Source organism: Artemia franciscana, chromosome 10, assembly GCF_032884065.1.
Source record: "Artemia franciscana chromosome 10, ASM3288406v1, whole genome shotgun sequence".
Lineage (NCBI taxonomy): Eukaryota > Metazoa > Arthropoda > Branchiopoda > Anostraca > Artemiidae > Artemia > Artemia franciscana.
Genome location: NC_088872.1, coordinates 26,202,088 through 26,224,879, shown reverse-complemented (window position 1 = coordinate 26,224,879; position 22,792 = coordinate 26,202,088). Strand labels below are relative to the sequence as shown.

General features: G+C 36.7%; 1 protein-coding gene across 1 annotated transcript; it reads right to left on the bottom strand.

Annotated features, from left to right (window-relative positions):
• Positions 1-5,721: 5,721 nt before the first annotated feature.
• LOC136031985 (epsin-2-like) lies at positions 5,722-22,788 on the bottom strand. Its single transcript, XM_065712048.1, has 2 exons — positions 22,632-22,788; positions 5,722-7,647 (listed from the first exon to the last, which is right to left on the bottom strand). The coding sequence occupies exon 2, from the start codon at positions 7,638-7,640 to the stop codon at positions 6,162-6,164; it is 1,479 nt and encodes a 492-aa protein (XP_065568120.1). The 5' UTR covers positions 7,641-7,647; positions 22,632-22,788; the 3' UTR covers positions 5,722-6,161.
• Between the last annotated feature and the right edge of the window lie 4 nt (positions 22,789-22,792).

Here is a 22,792-nt window from a genome sequence, read left to right as displayed (position 1 = left end):
CTATTATTCCAAAAGAAAGCATGGAAATTTAGAATACTAACGATGCATTGTAGACCGAAACTGAGATAACGATTTTCTTTGAAATATATCATACACTGAGGACACGTTAAGTATGGCCTACTCTAAAGATTCTTACAGTATTTCACGGGATTTCAGCAACATCATGAGCCGGGTTTTGTACTATAGCACCTTCTTGTCCAGAAGATTTCAGGAAATAATGTTGAATTTTCGAATCCAAGGGCGTGGAGTCGGTCACTAAATAATTTCTAAGACTACACTGGCTAAGCATGGTATAAGATAGCATAACAAAATAATATGATTTACTGAGTAATTCAAAGAAGGGGAGCGCAAATATTTCGGCTGAGATTTCCATTCTGTCGAGAAGCAACAAATATAAAAATAAAATTGGCGTTCACCCATGATTGGCTCCCGATTGTTCGACATGAGCGATGACTTGTGGAGCGGATGCGCCACCACGTGGTTTCACTGCCTGTGAAACTGGGAAGCCAACTATTTAATTTCAAATCGATTAATTATGTCAGAATTTGAAGTCGACAACAACTTAGCCATCCTTTGGTCAAAATTCTAATTTTGTGCTATAGAATTGGAGAACGGCCTTCGATGTGACACAATTTTTTTGGTTACTCAAAGGAGCACTAGAATTTTTAATCTCCAATAGAATGAGCTATCTCCCAATTTTCTAGAATTATTGGTTCATTGTTTTTTCCTTGGAAAAAACAACAACAAAGAAATACCGAATAAACATGAATCTGTGATCATGTATATATATATATATATATATATATATATATATATATATATATATATATATATATATATATATATAGTGGTAACGGGTATAGTATATATATAGTAACGGGAGGCCAGCAGCTTTACCGCCGCCACTCGGCATGTCTCATTGTCGTTTGTCTTCTAACCACAGACAATTTGCTGTCTTTTCAAAGATATTTGATTATTAAAGCAAGTCCGATTTCTAACACCAATATCTACTAAGCTTCAAACTTTTGGTTTTCTTTTTCAAGACTTTCGGTTTGTTGGAATCCCTTGTTAAAATAAATGCAAATATTTGTGTAACTACCAGTTTTTGCTTTTTACACAATTTAATCTAATTTCACACAAAGTGTTTTCAAGATATTTGATTATTAAAGCAAGTCCAATTTCTAACAACGATTTTTACTATGTTTCAAACTTTCGGTTTTCATTTTTAAGGTTTTTGAATTGTAGTAATCCCTTGTTAAAATATTCATAAATATATTTGCAATTACCAGCCATTGTACCCCAGCACTTGGCACGCGGCAGCCTTCTATATATAGATTGTCATTATCACTTGTCTTGTAATCGCAGACAATTTGCTGTTTTTTCAAAGATACATTTTAATAATCAAATTTAATAGTTTAGTAAATGTCGTTGTTAGAAATCGGCATTGCCGATTTCTAACAACGACATTTACTGAACTTCAAACTTTTGGTTTTCTTTCTTAAGGTTTTTGAATTGTTGTAATCCATCGTTAAACAAATAAAAAAATATATATAAACAAATATACAAATATAAATATATATAAACAAATATTCTTGCAACTACCAGTTTTTTGCTCTTCACGCAATTTTATTTTTTTTCATACTGTCGCTTTTCAAAGAAATTTGATTATTAAAGCAAGTTCAATTTTTAACAACGATTTCTACTAAGCTTTCAACTTTTGGTTTTCTTTTTTAATGTTTTTGAATTGTTGTAATCCCTTGTTAAAAAATATAGAAATACTTTTGCAATTACCATATTTTTGCTCTTTACGGAATTTAATGTCTTTTCATTCTATGATCTGTTCAAAGATATTTGATTATTGAATCTAGTCTGATTTCTAACAACGATATATACTAAGCTTCAAACTTTTGGTTTTCTTTTTCAAGGTTTTTGAATTGTTGTAGTCCCTTGTCAATATAGAGAGTAATCATTACTAATAATTGTAAATTTTTGTTTTTTGTGCCTTCCTACTGACATTATATAACCGGTTGCGTTCAAAAAGGTTTCCTTTTTTAAGGTTTTTGAATTTCTTTTATTATAAGTATAAGCAATGTCTTTTTAAGACACGAAGAAAATTTGAAAATTTTTAAACTTCAGTTCAGAATCGCTATAGATGAGAAGGCTCCGCAAAAGTCTCAGCCAAAATCATTTTCGCAAAGCTGTACTTATTATAGGTGACGTTTGAGTTTTTCGAGTTTCAGAAATTCAGCACTAAGAACAGCATTGCATTAAACTGACTGTAGCCTCGGCCGTTATTAATCAAGGAGGCACACTCGTGCCTCTATAAAGAGGCGACACACGACAATGTTAAGCGATCTTCGGTTCCAGTGGTCGCAGACGGATGGGGAGGGATGCATTTCGTAGCCCGAGCTCCAACTAAGAAACCTGCAAAATTTCATCCCCCTCCAATTTTTTCTTCATGGGGAAAATCTGGCCGAAAGTTTCGACCTGTCAACCCAAGCCCCCCTTTAACGTTGTCCGATCGGGCTGAAATTCACAAGTTAAGGTCCCCTAGGGCCCAGGAGCTTATCCGCGAAATTTCAGCTTGATCCGATAACTCCTTCCCTGTTTTCCAGAAACCACGCATAGCCACTTGAAATTCATTTACTTTTTTTTCCTAGACGCCTACAGGTCACATCCGACATCGGATCTGGGTGTACGAAGACTCATTCGATGCGGAATTCTCCGAGTAAGTGCCCATGAAAGTTTCGTAGGAAAATCTTAACCCCCCGAAAGTTTCGACCCTCCAACCCCCCCCCCCCCCCTTTTAACGTTGTCCGATCGGGCTGAAATTCACAAGTTAAGGTCCCCTACGGCCCAGGAGCTTATCCGCGAAATTTCAGCTTGATCCGATAACTCCTTCCCTGTTTTACAGAAACCACCCATTAGCTAATTTAATTAACGGATTTCTCTCCATAAGAGCCCATGTTAATTTGAAATTTTTAAAAGCTATTGAGAAGTTATATTTATACACATGCAAGTTATTAGCTCAGTTGGTAGAGCGTGAGACTTTTAATCCTCGGGTCAAGGGTTCAAGTCCCTTACGGGCGGTTTTTTTTCACAACATCAAAAAAATTTTGATAACACCTGGACAGCTTATCATTTGAGAGACGAGGAGTACAGGAATTATTAAATTACATCCACCATGGATTGTAGAAAAACGTACAGAAATAATATGAAAAAAACTTCGTTTTCTTAAAGAGTTAAAGAGGCTGCGTCCCAAAGTCGAACCTTAAAACGTACAGGAATTAGAAGAGGCAGTTGGGGGGCTGCCGCCCCCCAAACCCCCAGCTTTTAAAGACTCTTTTGTACAGGTTTTTTGTTTTTTTGCTAACCCCCAGCTCTTGGCTTCGGAAAGGCCCTCTTTTAATTAACAAAAAATTGAAATGAATGAATAATGGAATAACTTCGAAAAATGTTAAACACAAGAGGACAGGAGAACCATTGCGCCGAAACTAGTAATTAGTAACAATGAAGTCTCCCCCCCCCCCCAAAAAAAAAAACCTGTACAAAAGAGTCTTTAAAAGCTGGGGGTTTGGGGGGCGGCAGCCCCCCAACTGCCTCTTCTAATTCCTGTACGTTTTAAGGTTCGACTTTGGGACGCAGCCTCTTTAACTCTTTAAGAAAACGAAGTTTTTTTTATATTATAACAGTGAAAAATCTAAATTTTATATGATTGCTTCAAATTAATGCAATGCTTAAAATTGTTATATCAGCATTATGTAAAATTTTTTACCTACTAGATATATATACGATAGGAGAGAACATATATTTGTAGGTGAACACACACACTTAAACTGTCAGCAGCTGTAATTTTTCTTTAGAAACGACAACAAGATCCCAGAAACTGATGCCCCCACCCACACAAAAATATATAAGGCGGTCCCTTGGGCTCACAACCCACTGGTCTAATACTCTCGCTTCCAAATTTTTGACTCTTGATCACCTAAAATCGAAATTCATACTTTGGGCTAGCTCCTGAAAAACTGAAAAAAAAAACAGCTTTAAATAGGGTGATTCTGGTACACAAGTAGGAACGTTGCCTGAAGCTGATCTCACTTAATTCGGCAACTGGTGCTAAAACAAAAGGACAGTCTCTTCAATTTTTTTCCAACTCCAGAATTGATTAAAAAAAGATAGCTTCACAAGATCAGTTCCAGATATTCTACCTTTGACATTTTATAACAGCGAAGTGCATTAATGTAAACATTTTCCTAAATTCTTTAGGAGCAAAGTTTGCTTTTTGGGTACCTTGGAAACTTATAAGACTTGTGCATCTAACAGGGAGCTTTAAATAATATTAGGCTATTTTGTTAACTTGCTGAAGTGGGAAACAGTCTAAAATCGAAAAGTGGAAATTATAAATTTTCTAGGGAGGCTAATAATTTTCTTTCCTATTTGGATGACGATTTTTAGATATCGATGACATGGATGACGATTTTAGATAGTAATGAGAAAATCATCCAATCAACTTTTGGTAAATGCTACTTCTTGCCACAAAGTTAATAAATTATCAAATATTTACGCGGTCTATTGACTTTTCATACTTCAATATCTCTTGAGTGTGGAATTAAGTCTTATTTTATGTCGATTTTAAAAAAGCAACGAACTTAACAAACAAAGGAAAAAAAAACAACAAATACTTAAAAAATACATTCTGAAAATGATCAATATTAGTTTATCACATCTCTTAACTCTTGATAAATATTACTATACCGATGACTGAGGATAAACTAGAAACAAGCAATATTTCCCGCAGGCCATATTCAGAGTTCCACATCGGGGGGAGGCCGGAAGAGAAAGAGGGGACTTCGATACAATACAAGCCAAAAGAGAACATGCTTTGAAACAACTTTTCAGATTTTTTAGGGGGGGGGAGGGAACTCCCAGAGAATATCTCTGGCTGCACTGCTGAATCAATGCTAAAAGAGAAACTCTACACAAGTCATATTTTGGGAATCAAGTCATCCTTATAGAATGCATTTTTCATTGATAGTACAGGCAAGGGGAGTTGCCTGAAGTACGATTTTTGTTAGCAAGCAGATCCCTATATTTGGATCAAGTCTTCTAGTCGCAACAGAAACTAAAATCTCAAAATACTACCAACAAGAATATACGACCTATTCAGGAAACACCTGCATGAATAAAAAGAAAGAAAATAAAAAGCACAATTTGAAAATATTTGCCGTCAAATGCACCCCTCCCCGCCCTCGCAAAATAAAAATAGACACAAGCTATCACTCAATTTCTGTTGGGGGGGGGGGGGAATAAGGTCCGTTTCCAAACTCTAATTTGAAAAAACCATAAACATAATTATGTTCATTCTCGATTGAAAGATTCATTTTAATTTTTCGCAAAGAGCGAGTAATTCTGACTAGACGAAAGCAAATTAGAACATTGAGTTCTGTGAATTCACGGTTCAAAAAAATTTCGTGATTTTTTTTTTTTACAATTTTAATAAAAACTAGAAATCTCATCTGAAAGAATCATCATATGCGTGTCCGAGGTAGCCTCCCTGTTAACAAATCCCATTAATTGTTGATTTGTGGAATAAAACAAAAGTGGATCATTTTCATAACTTTTCAACTTTTATAACTTTGTTTTATAAACTTTAATTTTTCCTTTTTTATAGCTTCTAGGAGCTATTTTTCAACTATTGTCAAGGCAAGAACTAAACGAAAATTATGTAAATATCGATTTTATTTTGAAACTATAGTCAGAATGCACACGTTAAATAGGACAATATATTTTAAGTCACAGAACAAGCTTAAACTAATCTGGGCAAAATAAAACCACTTTTCAATTTCTTTTTACGATCTAAAACTGTCCAAATGAAAGCAATAAAGTATGAAATATTCTGAAGTAAAGCTTTCTAAGACTACGGGTTACCCTTTGACAAATACATATAATCTTAGAATCAAAAAGAGACAAAAAATCCGATAGATGAAAACATAAAAAGATAGCCAAAATCAACGGCTTCCAGATAAACACGTGAGACAGGCACTCAATTTAAACTTGTAAGGTATCTTTTCAAAAATCAATAACGACAATAAATAATCCATATAAGGTAGTTAAGCAATGAAAACTACTTTGAATCTAATCAATCCCAAAAAAAAAACATACTACGAAGCAAGAAAAGGATTTGAGGTTGGTGAAACCGGAGCCCATGGGTTGTTTTGGGGTACTGCACTAGTGCTAGTCCCTGCATTGAAAACAGACTGATTTCTAAGGTCATTTATGGAAGGTTTTGCGACAGCAACAGTCGGTTGGAATGGATTAGGCTGTGATGCGCCAATTAATGGAGTCGTCATTGAAAACGGATTAGCAATCGGATTGGGAGGCTTTGGTGCAACAAGATTGTCCAAGTTTACCAAGTTTGCATTAGCACCAAGAAAAGCTTCTGGAGTTCTTTTTGGCAAATATGTTTGCTTATTTAATGAACTATTTTCCAAACCACTAGGTGACGCCATACTATTCCGGGAAGAGCTTAAGGGGCGATTTGAAAGTAAATCGAACTCTTCAACACTAGAAGTTGAGTTTGGGCTCCAAGGACTCGATGGACCAGGGACTGGAGTTTTCCTTTCTTCTGACAACGGAGCCCAAGGATCAGCTGAAACAGGCTCGACTAGTTCATTTGATCCCCATGGATCATTTCCAGTAGCGTTTACAGGGCTAGCCCATGGGTCTAGTACTTTGGGCCTTGGGGGCATAGGAGGCTCAGCAGGATGAGCTGGGGTGCCCCAAGGGTCAACCCATCCAGGCGTGGGAGCATCACTGGGTGATAAAGTTGTTTCCCGTTGAGTAGGACCCAGTTCTAGATCCATAAGATCAAGAAGATGCGACTCACTTTTAGGTTGACTCTGATTTAATTCTGTTTCACCATCACTTTTTCTTGATTGGCTTATAGCTAGGGCAAGTCTGAGCTCGTCACTCCGCTTTCTTGATTCTTCTGCTTCTGCCTCCTCTCGTGACATCGCTATGGCAAGCTGTAACTGTAGCTCCTCTTCTCCAGCAGTACTAGGTCGTGCAAGGTCCATATCCGAGCCGTTTCGAGCTTCCCTGCTGCTTGAAGACTCTGAGAGACTACTAGAAGTCCTTAAAGCACTATGACTTTCTGTATTACTGAGGCCAGACTGTTGAGCAAAACGCTCCCGTGCTTTCAAAGCTCGACCTCGCTCTACTTTTAACCTTTCATCATCTTTTAATAACGCAACTAATTGCTTAGCCTTTTCCCTGACATTCATTCCTTGATCTTTATTATCTTCATAATATTGGAAATCTTTCAAAGTTATAATAGCATAAATATTTTCTTTGCATTGCTGAGCAACCTTTTCATTACCACATTTAATAAGATAATCAAGCAACACCAAAGCTTTATAAACATGGCGCCAATTTTTACCATGGTCGTTCAACCTTTTCCAGATCATCTGCATGACTTCAGTAAATGCAACAACATTATAAGTGAGATCTGCTACTTCAGACATGATACTACTTGGCGGTCCCCACGGATCATTGCTGGTGGCTTCTCTGACTTTAACCTGAGCATCAGTATAGTTATGGGCGATATTCTTAATGTTTCGTCTCAAACCCGATACGTTCATTGGTCAACTGAAAAAAAAAATAAATATATATATATATTATATATATAATGCGTGAATATTAATGACTTCAGACTAAGTTTAGACATATTTCTTGTATGCGTATCAGACTTCATTACCCTGTAAAATAATTTACATTCATTGGAACACTTAAATACTTGGGCCTAAGTGCCATAATCCCCCTCCCCACGACAGATATTCTGACACTTCCTCTAAAAATTGTGACTTTCACACCCATGAGACACAAAAACCCTGGCAGTACTTGATATGACTATATTTGCTTATTTCATCAATTATTAGCTTATTTCATAATCAATTATTTAGCAGAATGGCGGGGTGATATGTCAATCGGTTCGGGTTAACATGCGATTTCGCAATCCTGTAATAGTGTTGATCAGTGATACCTTAAAACCCTGCATTACGAATTTTGACATGTCTAATTTACAACTAATGTAGGGTTGGAGCCAGCATAGGCATGGACTTGGGAGGAGGATTCGTCAAAATTGCAAAATATATACACCAAATGTGCACCAGAAAAAAAAAAAACATAGATAAAATCTCAATCTACCTGTAATCTTTCTAGCTACTATTATGCTCCGTTACCAGACACTGAGTGAGCAAGAGAGGGAAGGAGGAGAGAGAGGAAGAGAGAAGGGGGAATATGTGTGTTAGATTTACAAAAAGGGAGGGTAAAACTTAAAAAAAAAGAGACAAGAACAGCAGAATTGCAGCTCAATCAGAAAATTTTATGGGGATACATATTGTCTAGAATAATCCAGACAAAATCTCTGTTTAGCAGCTTTGCCATGAACAAATCAAAAGAATGGTGAAAGACATTGTAATCTGTCAAACTTTCATTTCATATAGTTTTCTAACAATTTGCAAATTGTAATATCTACAACCTTCCCCCAAATGAGGTTCCTCCAAAATAAACTTCTGTATATTTGCAGGTATTTGATAAAAGATTAAAAGGGCAATAATTTAATAGAGGGAAATTTTTTCATCAGAGTAAATAAGTCAAGCAAGAGTTTTTGAAAACTGTTTTATAATTTTGTGATTGTCTATGTTGATTCTTTGGGGCTGCCACCACAAAAGACAGATATTAGGGTGGTTTACTCTCCTTACATTTGTTTGCAAAGTCACTTCTATTCTTGTCTCCAAGGCTTTTTTTCTTAAGGATTTGAGCTTAAACTTCAGCTCCCTTAAAATACTGCAAAAGCCTAGGGTTATGTTTGAAATATATGTTAAACCGAAAATTTTACACCCAAAGTTTCCTTTGATGCAGCGAACTTCATGGTAGAGATGTTATTAAGCTACAGCTTCGCTACTGGGTGGAATAAGCCGAATTAGACAACATGGAAAATCCCAGAGTCATGTATGAAATAAACCTTAAACCCCCATTTACAACATATTCGTTTCCCTTGAAGTAAATAAACTTTACAGCGGAAATGTCATTTTACTTCAGTATCACTCAGCATTCCAGTGGCTAATACGAAAGATCCTAAGGTTAGGCTACACTAGAAATAAACAACAAATATAAATATGCAGAGATGGCACCCCTGGAAAGAAGGAATAAGAGGTTGGGAGACTCCACCCCTTCATTAAAATTTGAATTGGGCCCTTTTTTGTCTTATTCAAAACCTTTCTTTTCCTTATCTATTAAAAAAAAGATGATTTTGAAAGAAAAGCAAAGAACCATGATGATACTTAAGAAGAGCAGAAATAAAGTCTTGTAATACTTCAAACCTAAAATGAACAGCAATTATTACCAATAAATAAATAACACCAACACGTACAGAAACTGAAATAAATAACTGCATTGAATATAAAGATAACAGAAACTGCTATAGATGAATAAATAAATCCAAAAACGAACAGAAATTATAATGAACGATGAAATCCAACTTGAAACAAACAGAAATTATCATGAACAGGAGTAGGACTACTTCTTTGTTTGAAGTCTGAATGATTTTCTGACTGAGTTTCTGATCGTCTTAGGCTATAATGTGGCTATCCACGTCTTTTTGAAAAAAACTTTTTTTTATAATTTTTTTTTATATTAATTTCTAAGAGACAAAATTTACTGGGGAGAGACCCCGTCTTTGCGCACGCTGAGCCTTTTGGCCTAGAATTTTCAAATACCGAATTAAAATACGTTTTGAATTTAATGGAATACATAGGAAATAAAATAGGAAAAGTCGGTTCGGAACATGTGACGGATAGGCTAGTTGCATACAAATTTACGTATTGATTTTGTCTCTATTCTTCAGAAATTTCAAAACTTTCTACCCACAAAGCAGATTCTGTGCATTTCAAAATGCTCTCCGGCAATGGAGACGAATCACAACTGTCTGATTTTCGTCTCGATTAGCAAACTCTAAACTGCTTGTCACTGTGTCTAATGACATAATACTGTTCCTTTTTTATGGCACTTGGTATTAACCAAGTGACATATAGCAGTCGCCAATTCTGTCGGTCTGTCCCGGTTTTGCTACTTTAGGCACTTCCAGGTAAGCTAGGACGATGAAATTTGGCAAGCGTATCAGGGACCACACCAGATTAAATTAGAAATAGTCGTTTTCTCGATTTGACCATCTGGGGGGGAGTGGGGGCCCGGTTAATTCGCAAAAAACAGAAAAAATGAAGTATTTTTAACTTATCAGCGGGTATTTGGATCTTAATGAAATTTCATGTTTGGAATGATATTGTGTCTTAGAGCTCTTATTTTAAATCCCGACCGGATCTGATGACATTGGGGGGAGTCGGAGGGGGAAAACCTAAAGTCCCGGTTTTGCTACTTTAGGCACTTCCAGGTAAGCTAGGACGATGAAATTTGGCAAGCGTATCAGGGACCGGACCAGATTAAATTAGAAATAGTCGTTTTCCCGATTTGACCATCTGGGGGGGGGGGGGGTAGGGGCCGGTTAATTCTGAAAAATAGAAAAAATGAAGTATTTTTAACTTATGAGCGGGTGATTGGATCTTAATGAAATTTGATGTTTGGAATGATATTGTGTCTCAGAGCTCTTATTTTAAATCCCGACTGGGTCTGATGACATTGGGGGGAGTTGGAGGGGGGAAACCTAAAATCTTGGAAAACACTTAGAGTAGAGGGATCGGGATGAAATTTGATGGGAAAAATAAGCGCAAGTCCTAGATACATGATTGACATAATCGGAACTTATTTGTTCTCTTTGGGGTAGTTGGGGGGGGGGGGGGAGTAAGTCTTAAAAATTAGAAAAATGAGGTATTTTCAACTTGCGAACGGGTGATCGGATCTCAATGAAATTTGATGTTTAGAAGGATATCGTGTCTTAGAGCTCTTATTTTAAATCCCGACCAGATCTTGTGATGGGGGCGGGGAGTTGGGAGGGGGAACCTAAAACTTGGAAAACACTTAGAGTGGAGGGATCGGGATGAAACATGGTGGGAAAAATAAACACAAGTCCTAGATAGATGATTGACATAAACGGAACGGATCCGCTCTCTTTTGGGTAGTTGGGGGGGGGGGGGTTAATTCTGAAAAATTAGAAAAAATGAGGTATTTTTAACTTACGAACGGGTGATTGGATCTCCATGAAATTTGATTTTTAGAAGGATATCGTGGCTCAAAGCTCTTATTTTAAATCCTGACCGGATCTGGTGACATTGGGGGAAGTTTGGGGTGGGGAGACCTAAAATGATGGGAAACGCTTACATTGGAGGGATTGGGATGAAACTTGGTTGGAAAAATAAGCAAAAGTCTTGCATACGTAATTTACATAATTGGAACGGATCCGCTCAATTGCGGGGGGGGGGGGGGGTAATTCTGAAAAATAAGAAAAATAACGTATTTTTAACTTACGAAGGAGTGATCGGATCTTCATGAAACTTCATATTTAGAAGGACCTCGTAACTCTGATATCTTATTTTAAATCTCAACCGGATCAAACGTAATTGGGGGGGGGCAGTTGGGGGGACCGGAAATCTTAGAAAATACTTAAAGCGGTGAGATCAGGATGAAACTGGATGGGAAGAATAAAAACCTGTCTAAGATACGTGACTGACATAACTGGACCGGATCTGCTCTCTTTGGTGGAATTGGGAGGGGGGAGGTAATTTTGAAAATTGAGGTATTTGTAACTTACGAAAGGGTGACCAGATCTTAATGAAATTTGATATTTAGAAGGATCTTGTGCTATAAAGTTTAACTTTAGGTTCTGACCTTCTCACAAGTGCCAAATGAGCTCTTGGCTCTTCCGACCTCGTACCATATGAGCTCTCGGCTCTTCCGACCTCGTCCAAATGAGCTCTTGGCTCTTCCGACCTCGTACCATATGAGCTCTCGGCTCTTCCGACCTCGTCACAAGTGCCATATGAGCTCTTAGCTCTTGTTTTCAGAAGAATTTGAAATTCCCTTACCAAAGCTAAACCCAGTCCAGGCGGGAGAGTACTTATTAGTGCTATGTAATTTTATTTTGTCTCTGGCTGAATTTTCTTAGACCAGAGATTATTAGAAAGATTTGCATGGAGTGTTTATGTATTGGTGGAAAATACCCTAACCATAGTTTTTTACACAGCGCAATAGCACTACTTAAGTAAAAAGTGAAGTCGGAACAATACATAATCTATCTATTATAATAATTATTTTTTCACGAAGGTACTTCGTATGGAAAGAGGTGTCATACAAAATTTTGAAAGGGGCTCTTTCGATTGGAAATTGAAAGCTCCAGTGCTCATTTAAGTCAAGTGATAGGAGGGCAACCAATCCCCCCTCCCACTTACTTTTTACCCAGATACTTCCAATCCAAATTATGAGACAGACTTCTTGTTCAACATTGTTGAAAAGTCCAAAAACCTTGTCTCTTGGGATACCCCCCACACCACAGCCCTTGGGACAAGGGCTGCAAGTTATACAAGTCGCCTATTGTTTACGTATAGTATTTATCATTGGGAGAGGGGGCATGCTTGATCTTATGTATCCAAAAGGGCCAAGGCCATCCAAGTGAAGCTTTCAGGGAATGTTAAGGGAAATGTTTAACTTACTCAAAACCGACTATACACTTGTCAGTTGTTGTAAGGGCACATATCAGGTACTACTGTTGAAACCTACAGGAACAGCTGGAATATATAGTTAGAACTTACAGAGCTTGTTGTGGGGGGGGGGGGGGTTGAAATAACCAAAAGGCAATATTTGCAAGCAACTATTCCAGCTTCTGCTACTGCTACTACTATTACTACCACTATTAAAGCTAAGAGTAATAGAGAGAAAACTTCAGGGAAAGTTGAATAAAATAAAAACACAATATACATACAGGTTGTCAAAAGGACGTATTAGCAATGTCCCAGGATCGGTTTAGGGTATGAAGTTAAAAATTTTCAGCGTGTGTTGTGGGGGGATGTTAAAAAATGGGGACTATGTGCATACTGCTATTTTAAAACTACTACTACAACTATCACTACTACTGAAGCTTTCAGGAAATGTTTAGGAGGATGTTGAACTAAATCAAAACAAACTATAAGCATATAGATTGTCAAAAGGGCGTAACAGCAATACTTTAGGAACAACTCAGAGCAGACGTTTCCATACTTTATTTTACCACAACTCCCTTAAAAGTGTTTAATCTTATGGAGCCTCGTTTTCATTTTCTTGAATAATACAGACGCGAAAATTTAACTACTACAAAATGTATTAAGACAAACTCTTACAAACTAAGAAAACGAATAACATGTTATTGTCTTTTAAAAACATGAATGTGCTTGCTAGCACAAAGTCTGTCAAATATCGGTGTCAATGATGAAATGACTGCACGAAGCTCCTTTTCTACAACCAAGTGAACATGATATTTTGCTTTCATTTCAGCTAATGTAGAAAATCCTGTTTTGTATTATGATATCTTGCGAACGGCATCAATGCTTTTAAAGCAAAAAGCATTGCTTTTCTTTTTCAGTCATGATTCATGTCTCAACCAATTAAGACCATAGTACTTGCTATTCACTACTCTATGATTGACTTAATGAAATGAATGGAGATTGATTATTGCTACATTATCTGTTTGCTATAATACAACGAAAACTTTACATAAGCTGATAAAAGACTGTTTGAAAATACAGGCCTTTCCCTAAACAAAACTCAAGATCAGAAATCATAAGCTATGATTCCTTCAAAGTGATTTTCTGAAACTATTCATGATATGGGATTAAAGCAATATTACAGTGGAAAAATGAAAGGACGATAAAAGGCTGGTAGTTCTTTTTTTTTTTCCAATATGTCAATTTTAGCTACTACTAAGTTAAGATGGGGAGGAAAAGAAGGAGTTACCCAGGTGTTGATTCTAGCGAGGATATTGCTGCAAGCACCCCAAATAAGTCAGGAAACCCAGATATTTATTACTGGGTCAAGTTTCATTACTGACACAATCAGAGCACTTTACAAAGATCATGGACAATATGCAAGAAACTCGTAGTTCAGTCCAATCAATTGAACAGCGATTTATTGTAGTAGAAAATAGAATACAAGCAATTGAATTGGAGCAAATAGCCTTACGGTCTGAATTCTCAGGGGTTAAAGTCTTGCACAAATGCTGCAGAAAATGACGTTTTATTGTTGAAAATGATAATTTTAAACTGTATTCAGAAGTGAAGTATTTTAAAGATCAGACCCTGTGTATGTCTGATAGGCTTATGGCTGTAAGAGTATCAGCCTAACGAAAATAATGTGGCTGTATGGAGGAATGCAGTCTTTGAGGATGAAGATCAAGCTAAACGTATATTTACCGAGATATGTACGGATGGACTAAATTTACCAGTAATACCTCATTTTTCAGTTGTTACAATAAAAAAAGGTAAGAAATATTTTCTTACCTTTCTAGGACTTGTACTTATTTTTTCTCACCAAGTTTCATCCCGATCCCTCTACTAAGTGTTTTCCAAGATTTTAGGTTTCCCCCTCCCAATCTCACCAGATCCGGTCGGGATTTAAAATAACAGCTCTGAGAGACGATATCCTTCCAAACATCAAATTTCATTAAGATCTGATCAACCGTTCGTAAGTTAAAAATACTTCATTTTTTCTATTTTTTCCGAATTAACAGCCCCCCCCCCCCCAGATGGTCAAATCGGGAAAACGACTATTTCTAATTTAATCTGGTCCGGTCCCTGATACGCCTGCCAAATTTCATCGTCCTAGCTTACCTGGAAGTGCCTAAAGTAGCAAAACCGGGACCAACAGACCAAAAGAATTTGCGATTGCTTTATGTCACTTGTTAATACCAAGTGCCATAAAAAACTAAAGATTAACATGGATAAGTCTAATTTTCTTATTTTCCTGTGATCACCAGACTTTTACCTATGGACCGAGGAATTAGATATGTCCAATGAGGTTATAAAACGGAATGCACCTCTCAAATACCTTGGGATTGCAATACCACTACTACTACTACTAACAACTCCCCGCAGAACCAAGCCGCCTGAGGCCAGCACAGTTACACACACTCCTTCTCCATCAAATTCCATTTAAAGCCTCTGTCTTTACATCCTCCCGGGAAGTTCCATTTCCTTCAAATCTTTCTTTATGACAGCCTCCCACCCCAACCAAGGACGATCTGTTTTCTGTTTAGCCCTAGACGGTTGGCCGAAAAGGACAATCTTCGGCAATCTGTCATCCTTCATCTGCAGATCATGCCGTAGCCATCTCAACCTTTATTTCGTTATAGCCCCAGAAAGCAGGATTGAACCACATTTTTTGTACAGCCTACTGTTTGAAATACGGTCAGTCAGCCAGGTACCCAGAACATTCCATAGGCAATTTCTCTGGAAAACATCTATCAAATCTTCATCCACTTTTCAGAGCGCCCATGCTTCAGAGCCATTTTTGAACACTGTCATCAATAGACCTTCCAATATTCTAGTCTTGGTTTGCGGACGTGTCCTCCTATTCTTCCAAACTTTTTTAATTGTGAAAAAACACCTTGAGCTTTGGCTATTGTACTTTTAGCATCTTCACTGCTCTCGCCATCTTTGCTAATAATAGTACCAACGTAAGTAAAGCTGCCCTTTTGATCAATCTCTTTCTTGCACAACGTCACCTTTTCATCTTCACTTATTCTTAGCCTTCGTGACTTAGTCTTCCTAACATTAATTTTCAAACCTTCTAGCACCCTGAACTTGCAAAACCTCTAAAAGCTCATTCATTTTGCTCATGCTTTCATCTAGGATGCTAAAATCATCAGAATAATCTAAGTTAAGGAAAGTTTTTCCTCCCCATTTGACTCCATGATCTCCCATCGCTTTTTCTGTGCTCCTTAAGACAAAGTCCATCAAAATAATCCATATGAAGGGGGATAGAACACAACCTTGTTTAACCCCTGGTTTAATACAAAACCAGCTGCTAATTTCATTTCCTATTTTAACCAGAGCAGTGTTTTTTTCGTACATAGTGCTGTCACTTCAATGTATTTGTCTGGTATACCATACAAGGATAAGAACTTTGCTAAAGCTTTTCTATCAACAGAACCAAATGCTAGCTCATAATCTATAAAACTAGTGACGAAAGGTGTTTGACAACACCTTTGGTCCATTACAAGGGGATTGTAATAGATGAAGCTTTACCTTTTAAGCAACGTGTAACTTTAAATAGTAAAATTCTAGGAGGAAACCTAGGTATAATGAAGAAACTCCAGCATTGTTTTCCTAACTCTGTCCTTTGCCATCTTTATTTTTCTTTAATACACCCGTGTATACTTTATTGTTTGAGTATTTGGCTCTCTATTTTTCCTTCTATCCCAAAACCAATAAGAGTTCTACAAAATCATGCAGTAAGAATATTAGCCAGCATATCTCCACACAAGTCTGTTTGGGAAATTTACCCAACTTAGAAAATTTTACTGGCTGAAGGCCCTCATGAATTCTATGTATTGTGGTTTATTTTTGGACCTTTAGCCTTGTTTTTTTTGGTGATTTATTGTCCATTAGGTCTACTGTCCATACTCATGATAAAAAAGGGCAGTGTTGACTTCTATGTACCTAGAGGTATTTCTTCCCGTTCAGGTTTTTCTGTTTTTTATAGAGGTACACTGAAATGGAATAGTTTTCAAGTGATATTAAGATTACTGGAGATCCCAAATATTAAGAAAAACCATTGAGGAACTGCTTTTTGCAAATATGATATGAGCTTTGATTGATTGATTGTTGGGGTTTTGTTGATATGATGTTCCCAGAAGAAAATCATAATAGCCTATAAGATATTCTTTTGTATTTATCGTTTAGTGTGATGGTATTACTGGTGTTGGTGGCCAAGTGCTCTTTTTGTTTTAAGGATTTTTTTTCTCTACCTTCCCCATGGACAAGCTTTGCTTTTTAAAGGAAGAAGCAATAATTTTTTGTTTATATGTTTTGTCAATAAATCCTTCTCTCTCTCTTTCTCAAAGCTTTATTAGATAAAATATGATATTCATTCTTAATACCTAGCCAAAATTGAATTAGAGATGTATTCTTAATTTTTTTTTACAGAATTATCACAAGCTAATTTAATCAAGTTTTATTCCTCATTACTTGTTAATACAAATTTCTAACCTTCTCTGTCAATAAATGAATTCTGTATCCACACATATTTTGTAAAATTGAGATCATTAAAATAATTTCAGAAATAGATTAACAAAGTATCAAAGTGTTCAACAAACGGATTTTTGTTTGCTTCTATGTTATCTTGGGTGCAAAAATTTAAAAGTGGAGACATGTCAACTTAATTTCCCCAAAATTCACCTGACAAAGCTTTGCACTGTCTTTACAAAGCAAAAGGAATTTTTTCACAATAAACCTTTCGCACCAAAAAAATTGCTTTGCAAGGAATAGATTCGAAAAAAATATATCTTTATTTATATTATTCTCTTCAACACATGGGAAATATCCAATTAAATAAGCGGTTTTAGCTACATCAGTTTCTTCTTCTACTTCTAAGGCGAATTTTATAAGCATATCTGAGAAACTAATTCATCACAAAGATCGTCTAATTGATAAATCCGGAACAGAGGTTGTTGAGCAGCATATATAAAATCTTGCTAATTTTACCTTGAGACGGAAAACCTAGCTTTTGTTCAGTCTCCCTTTTGACTAGCCCGGGCCTGCCTAGGGAGGCGCACCTCCCAGTTTGGAAAACGCTGGCTTATAGTATTAAGTTGAAACTTTCAGGTATGTTGCAGCAGATTTTATACTAACCAAAAGGCATAATATGCATACCACTACTAATACTTCCCTAGGGAGGCACGCCTCCCAGTTTGGAAAATGCTGGCTTAGAGTATTAAGTTGAAACTTTCAGGGTATGTTGAGGCAGATTTTATACTAATCAAAGAGCATAATATGCATACTACTACTATTGCGATTACTGCCACTAGTGAGGCTAATTGTATTAAAATGAAATTTTCAAAGAATATTATGGGGATGTTGAATTAAGTAAAAACGCATAGTGCATTTAAGTTTCTTGGGAACAGTTTATAACAGTCTTAATTTCTTGGGAACAGTTTATAATATTATGTTGAAACTTTCAGGGTGTGTTAGGGATGTTGAACTAAATAAAAGGCACTCAGTATATACTGCTACTGCAGCTACTCCTACCACTACTGGGGCTAATAGTATGAAAATGAAACTTTTAGTGAATGTTTAGGGGGACACTGAACTACACTGAAACATACTCTTTGCATGGGGGTTGTCAAAAGGAGGCATCAGTAACATTTCAGGAATGATCAGGATTATTATGTTGAAACTTTCAGGGCATTTTAAGGGGGATGCTGAACTAACCAATTGGCACTATGTGCATATTACTACTACTACAACAGCTAGTAACACTAATACAACTTTAACAGTGACCACTACTACAACCGCTACAAAGGCTACAACTACTATTAGTGGATGTACTGATCTAGTTGCATTGCATTGGAACTTTCAGCAAACATTGAGGAGGATATTAAACAATATGTTGATACAGGTTATTAAAAGGGTGTAACAGCTACTTCCCAGGAATAACTTTGAGTATTAAGCTTGAACTTTTAGTGCATGTCTAGAAGAGCATTGAAGCAACCAAAAGATACTATATACACACTAGTACTGCTACAGTTAAGGACTTTAAAACCAGCAAGAATTATCTATTTCACAAGCAAATTGTGATGAAAATTGAAAACTAAATTTTGTTGACATGCAACAACTATATACTGCAAAACATGGCTTGTGGAAAATATTTTTTTTTATTATTTAATCAAAATCATGTAGCTGGCAAACAAAATGGAATTGAAGAAGATTTACACACCCCTCAGTATTACTGCCTATAAGAGTGGTTCCCAAAGTTGGGTGGGCTCCAACCTATTTAACAAAAATTTCTAATCTTGGGACCCACCATTTTATTGTCTTAGAGAAAAGAGGGTATTAATATTGGTAATACTCAGATTCTATTGCTGCAAGTAGTGGAACTTATTTTGTTCTAACAAAATTACAAGTGTGACACAACCAAAGTGCCAAGAACTTAAGAGTTCACTCATCTCTGTCCAAAGCACTGTAATAAAAAAGTTTCAACCCAAATATACATTATGAGCACTGGCAAGAACACCTCTCTAAGCTACTTAACCCCATGTGGCATGCTACCTTTCTCATGTGCTGCTATGGAGCCTTACAATATCAATTTATACTCACAAAGCATCCCATAAATACTAAAAATAATTAAATGTATGAAGAGCAATAGAAAACCAGGAAAGGATGGCATCTGTATTAAAAATTTACAAGGCCTTGTCAACTCTATTATGCCTCCTAACCAGCCTGTTTGTACAAGTATAGAAGACAAAGACTGAAAATTATCAATCTTTGTTCTATTCTATAAAAAGGGGATAAGGCTGTTTGTGGAAATTATAGAGGCATCCCATAATTGATCATGTGATGAGAATTTTCTGCACTATTCTTTTTAGATAGATTTAAAATTCATGGGACAAGCCAATCTATCCTGAACAGGCAGGCTTCAGACCAGGCTGCATATACCTGGAGCAGCTACTCATAATCCAGTAACAGTACAATTGATATCACCTACCACTGCTCATTGCTGCTGTTGACTCCCTAATCAGAGAAGAACCATGGAAGATTATGGCAGAAGATGGAGTGCTATAGGACCTAATTGACATACTTCAAAGCAGGTACATGGATGCTGAGACCTGTATCCATATTTCATGTAATGACACTCCCAAGGTTCCAGTTGAGTTTGGGGTTGGACAGGGATGATGCCTATTGCCCATATTATTCAATTATGCAATACACTTGATAATGAACAATGCACTGTTAAAACATAATGGGGTCATCTTTAGACAACTGGACAGTTTGCAAGAAATGGTTGATGATGTTGCCAAGGCCATGAAGCATAATGAACTGGCCATAAGCATCTCCATGACTAAAATAATGACCCTCAATCTTTCTGCTCTAAGTCAAAGTATCATGGATGGTAAACAATTGAAAATATCAACAAATTCAAGTACCTTGGATCTATTGTAACACAAGATGACAGAGCTGGAACAGCTATTTCTGCAAGCATGTCAAAGGTATAAGGGGTCTTAACCATTCTAGAAAGGCACTATGGGCCAGACATGAGATCTTAAAAAAGAAAAAAAACAAAAACAATGTCAATCTACATAGCATCCATTCAAGCTGTACTACTGTAAGCCATGGGATGTGGCTAATCAAGGTAAAAAAAAAGGCTAGAGCTTTGGACTCATTCAATCACTGCTGCCTTTGTTATATACTCCAAATCAACAGGTAGTCAAGAATTCCAAATAGCAAAGTAATAAGCCAATGTGGTTAGTCTAAAGAGTAATCTCTTGTCATCAAAAGACATCACTGTCAATCCTTGACAGTTAGATTTTGCAGACAACATTGCCTTGTTGGAAACCAATGCTGAGAGCTTGCAAGACATGGTTGATGATGTCTCTCAGGCCTTGAAGCACATTAGGTTTACCATAAGCAGCTCCAAGACTTAAATGATGACCCTAAACCATTCTGCTTTATTCTAAATCCTCTTGGATGGCAAATCAAATGGAAATGTCATGGAATTCAAGTACCTATGGTGTACTGTAACACCAGATGGCAGAGCTTGAAAAGATATTTCTGTCTGCATGTCAAAGGTGTGGGGAGTCTTCATAAGTCAAAAAAAGTGCTTAATGACAAATGTATTGTTGGACACTGTCAATAAACACACAACTATCATGTGGAGCTGCAAACCAAGAACTCTCCCCTTCTGACCAGAGAATTGAAAATTGTAAGGAACAAGAACAAGAAACTGTAAAAGCTCATAAACCAGAACCACCATGGGGCAGACTACCTATTTAAGTTCAAAGCTATAAGGAACAAAGTTTGAGCACTGTCCAGAAAATTGACAGGGAATTACAAGGAGGCCATTGCGGAAACCTCAAAACCAACCCCAAGAAGTTCTGGAAATAGGCTTCTGCACATAACCTTGGTAGACACATGGTTACTGAGCTGATTTAAAATGGAATCCAGTCAAATGACCCCCCAAAAATTACTTATGCATCAAATCACCAATTTATGTCCATATTCACACCTGCATATGCTGCCCCATTCCCAACCCCACCACAATACATAATTAACACCCAAGTGTCTCTAATAATAGTGGTTAAGGCTGATCTTGAATCATGGCTTAAAAAGCCTAATCTAAATAAGCCTGTTGGGCCAGATAACATTCATCCACAATTCTTAAAGGAAGTTCACACCCAATTAGTACTATCACTCTCAAGATTTTTCAAAAGTCTATTGACATCAGAGTCAAACAATTGGACTGGAAAGTTGCCAATGTGTTACCAATACACAAAGAAGATGAAAGGGCCAAAGCTCTCAATTATCAGCCAATCAGTAGTATTACCTCTGTTGTTGGGGAAATCCTAGAAGGTATTGTGAATGCTGATGTACTTAAACATTTGGCCACAAACAACCCTCTAGCAAAACACCAACACAGATACTGACCAGGTAGATTAGTTGAAACAAATCTGATCACCTCACATAATTACATAAACAAGCTCTTTGACCAGTCTCCCAGTTGATATAGTTCTGCTAGACTTTGCTAAAGCCTTCAATAAAGTTTGCCATCAAAGACTCTAGCTGAAACAGATGGCAATTGGTAATAAAGAGGGTGTGGTGGACTGGATAATGTCTTTCTTGATGGGAAGAAAGCAGCAGGTCAGAATTGTTGGTATAATCAGACCAAAATAAGAATTGTGATTTGTATTGCTACTCCAGTCAATAAGGGTGAGATATCAACTCTGGAATCAGTACAGGGAAATGTAATTAAACATATAATGAGACTTAAAAATCTCCTATATTCTATCCAATTACAGAAGCTCAAAATAACATCTCTCACACAATAGACTTAGACAATGGGATTCATTAATGGCATACAAGCTAGTCTTGAAATTTAGGAATTAGGCTATATTTGCATAGGCCTATCTTTAGAACTTTATAAATTGGGATTAAGCAAAGTTGTGAAGCTGAAAACAATTTTGTTGTACTTCATTTAAGCAGAAGATCTATTTTACAAGGTTTCAACTTTAGGCTATTACACACAGATGTTTAAAGGTCAACAAATGTCAGGACCCCTAGAGAGAGGAGTGGAAATAAATACTTCAAAATACCTTCCCAGGACATACTTTAACCTTTAGACCAATCCTTGAAAGTTTCATTTTCCTAACCCAACCCCTTTACAGCATAGCCAAAAGTAGCTAAACTAGCCTAAAATTTTATCTACAAATGTTTACCAAATTATCTTGTAAACTGAAAATTTAAATTTACCTGTGTTTGAACTTATCCAAATTACAATGCCCCAAGAAATAGTAATCATGGATTATTATAATTATACAAATTATAAGGCATAGCCTCACCTAGCAAGCCAACTGTGAAGAGCTAAAAATTACATAGCCTAGCCAACCCAAATTTGCTGAACCTGTAGTCAAATTTTATGGAAAATCGTGTTGTTCTTACCTTACTTGTCAATAAACTGTGTGTAGTAGCTAACTTTTAACTAGGCTGATTATACAAATTTTTCTGGGATAACAAGAATAAAAGCTATAGCTATTCTTGCTGCTGTCAAGAAATTTTGCTACCGTGAAGAGATGGGGATAAAGAACTCAGGTATGGGACAA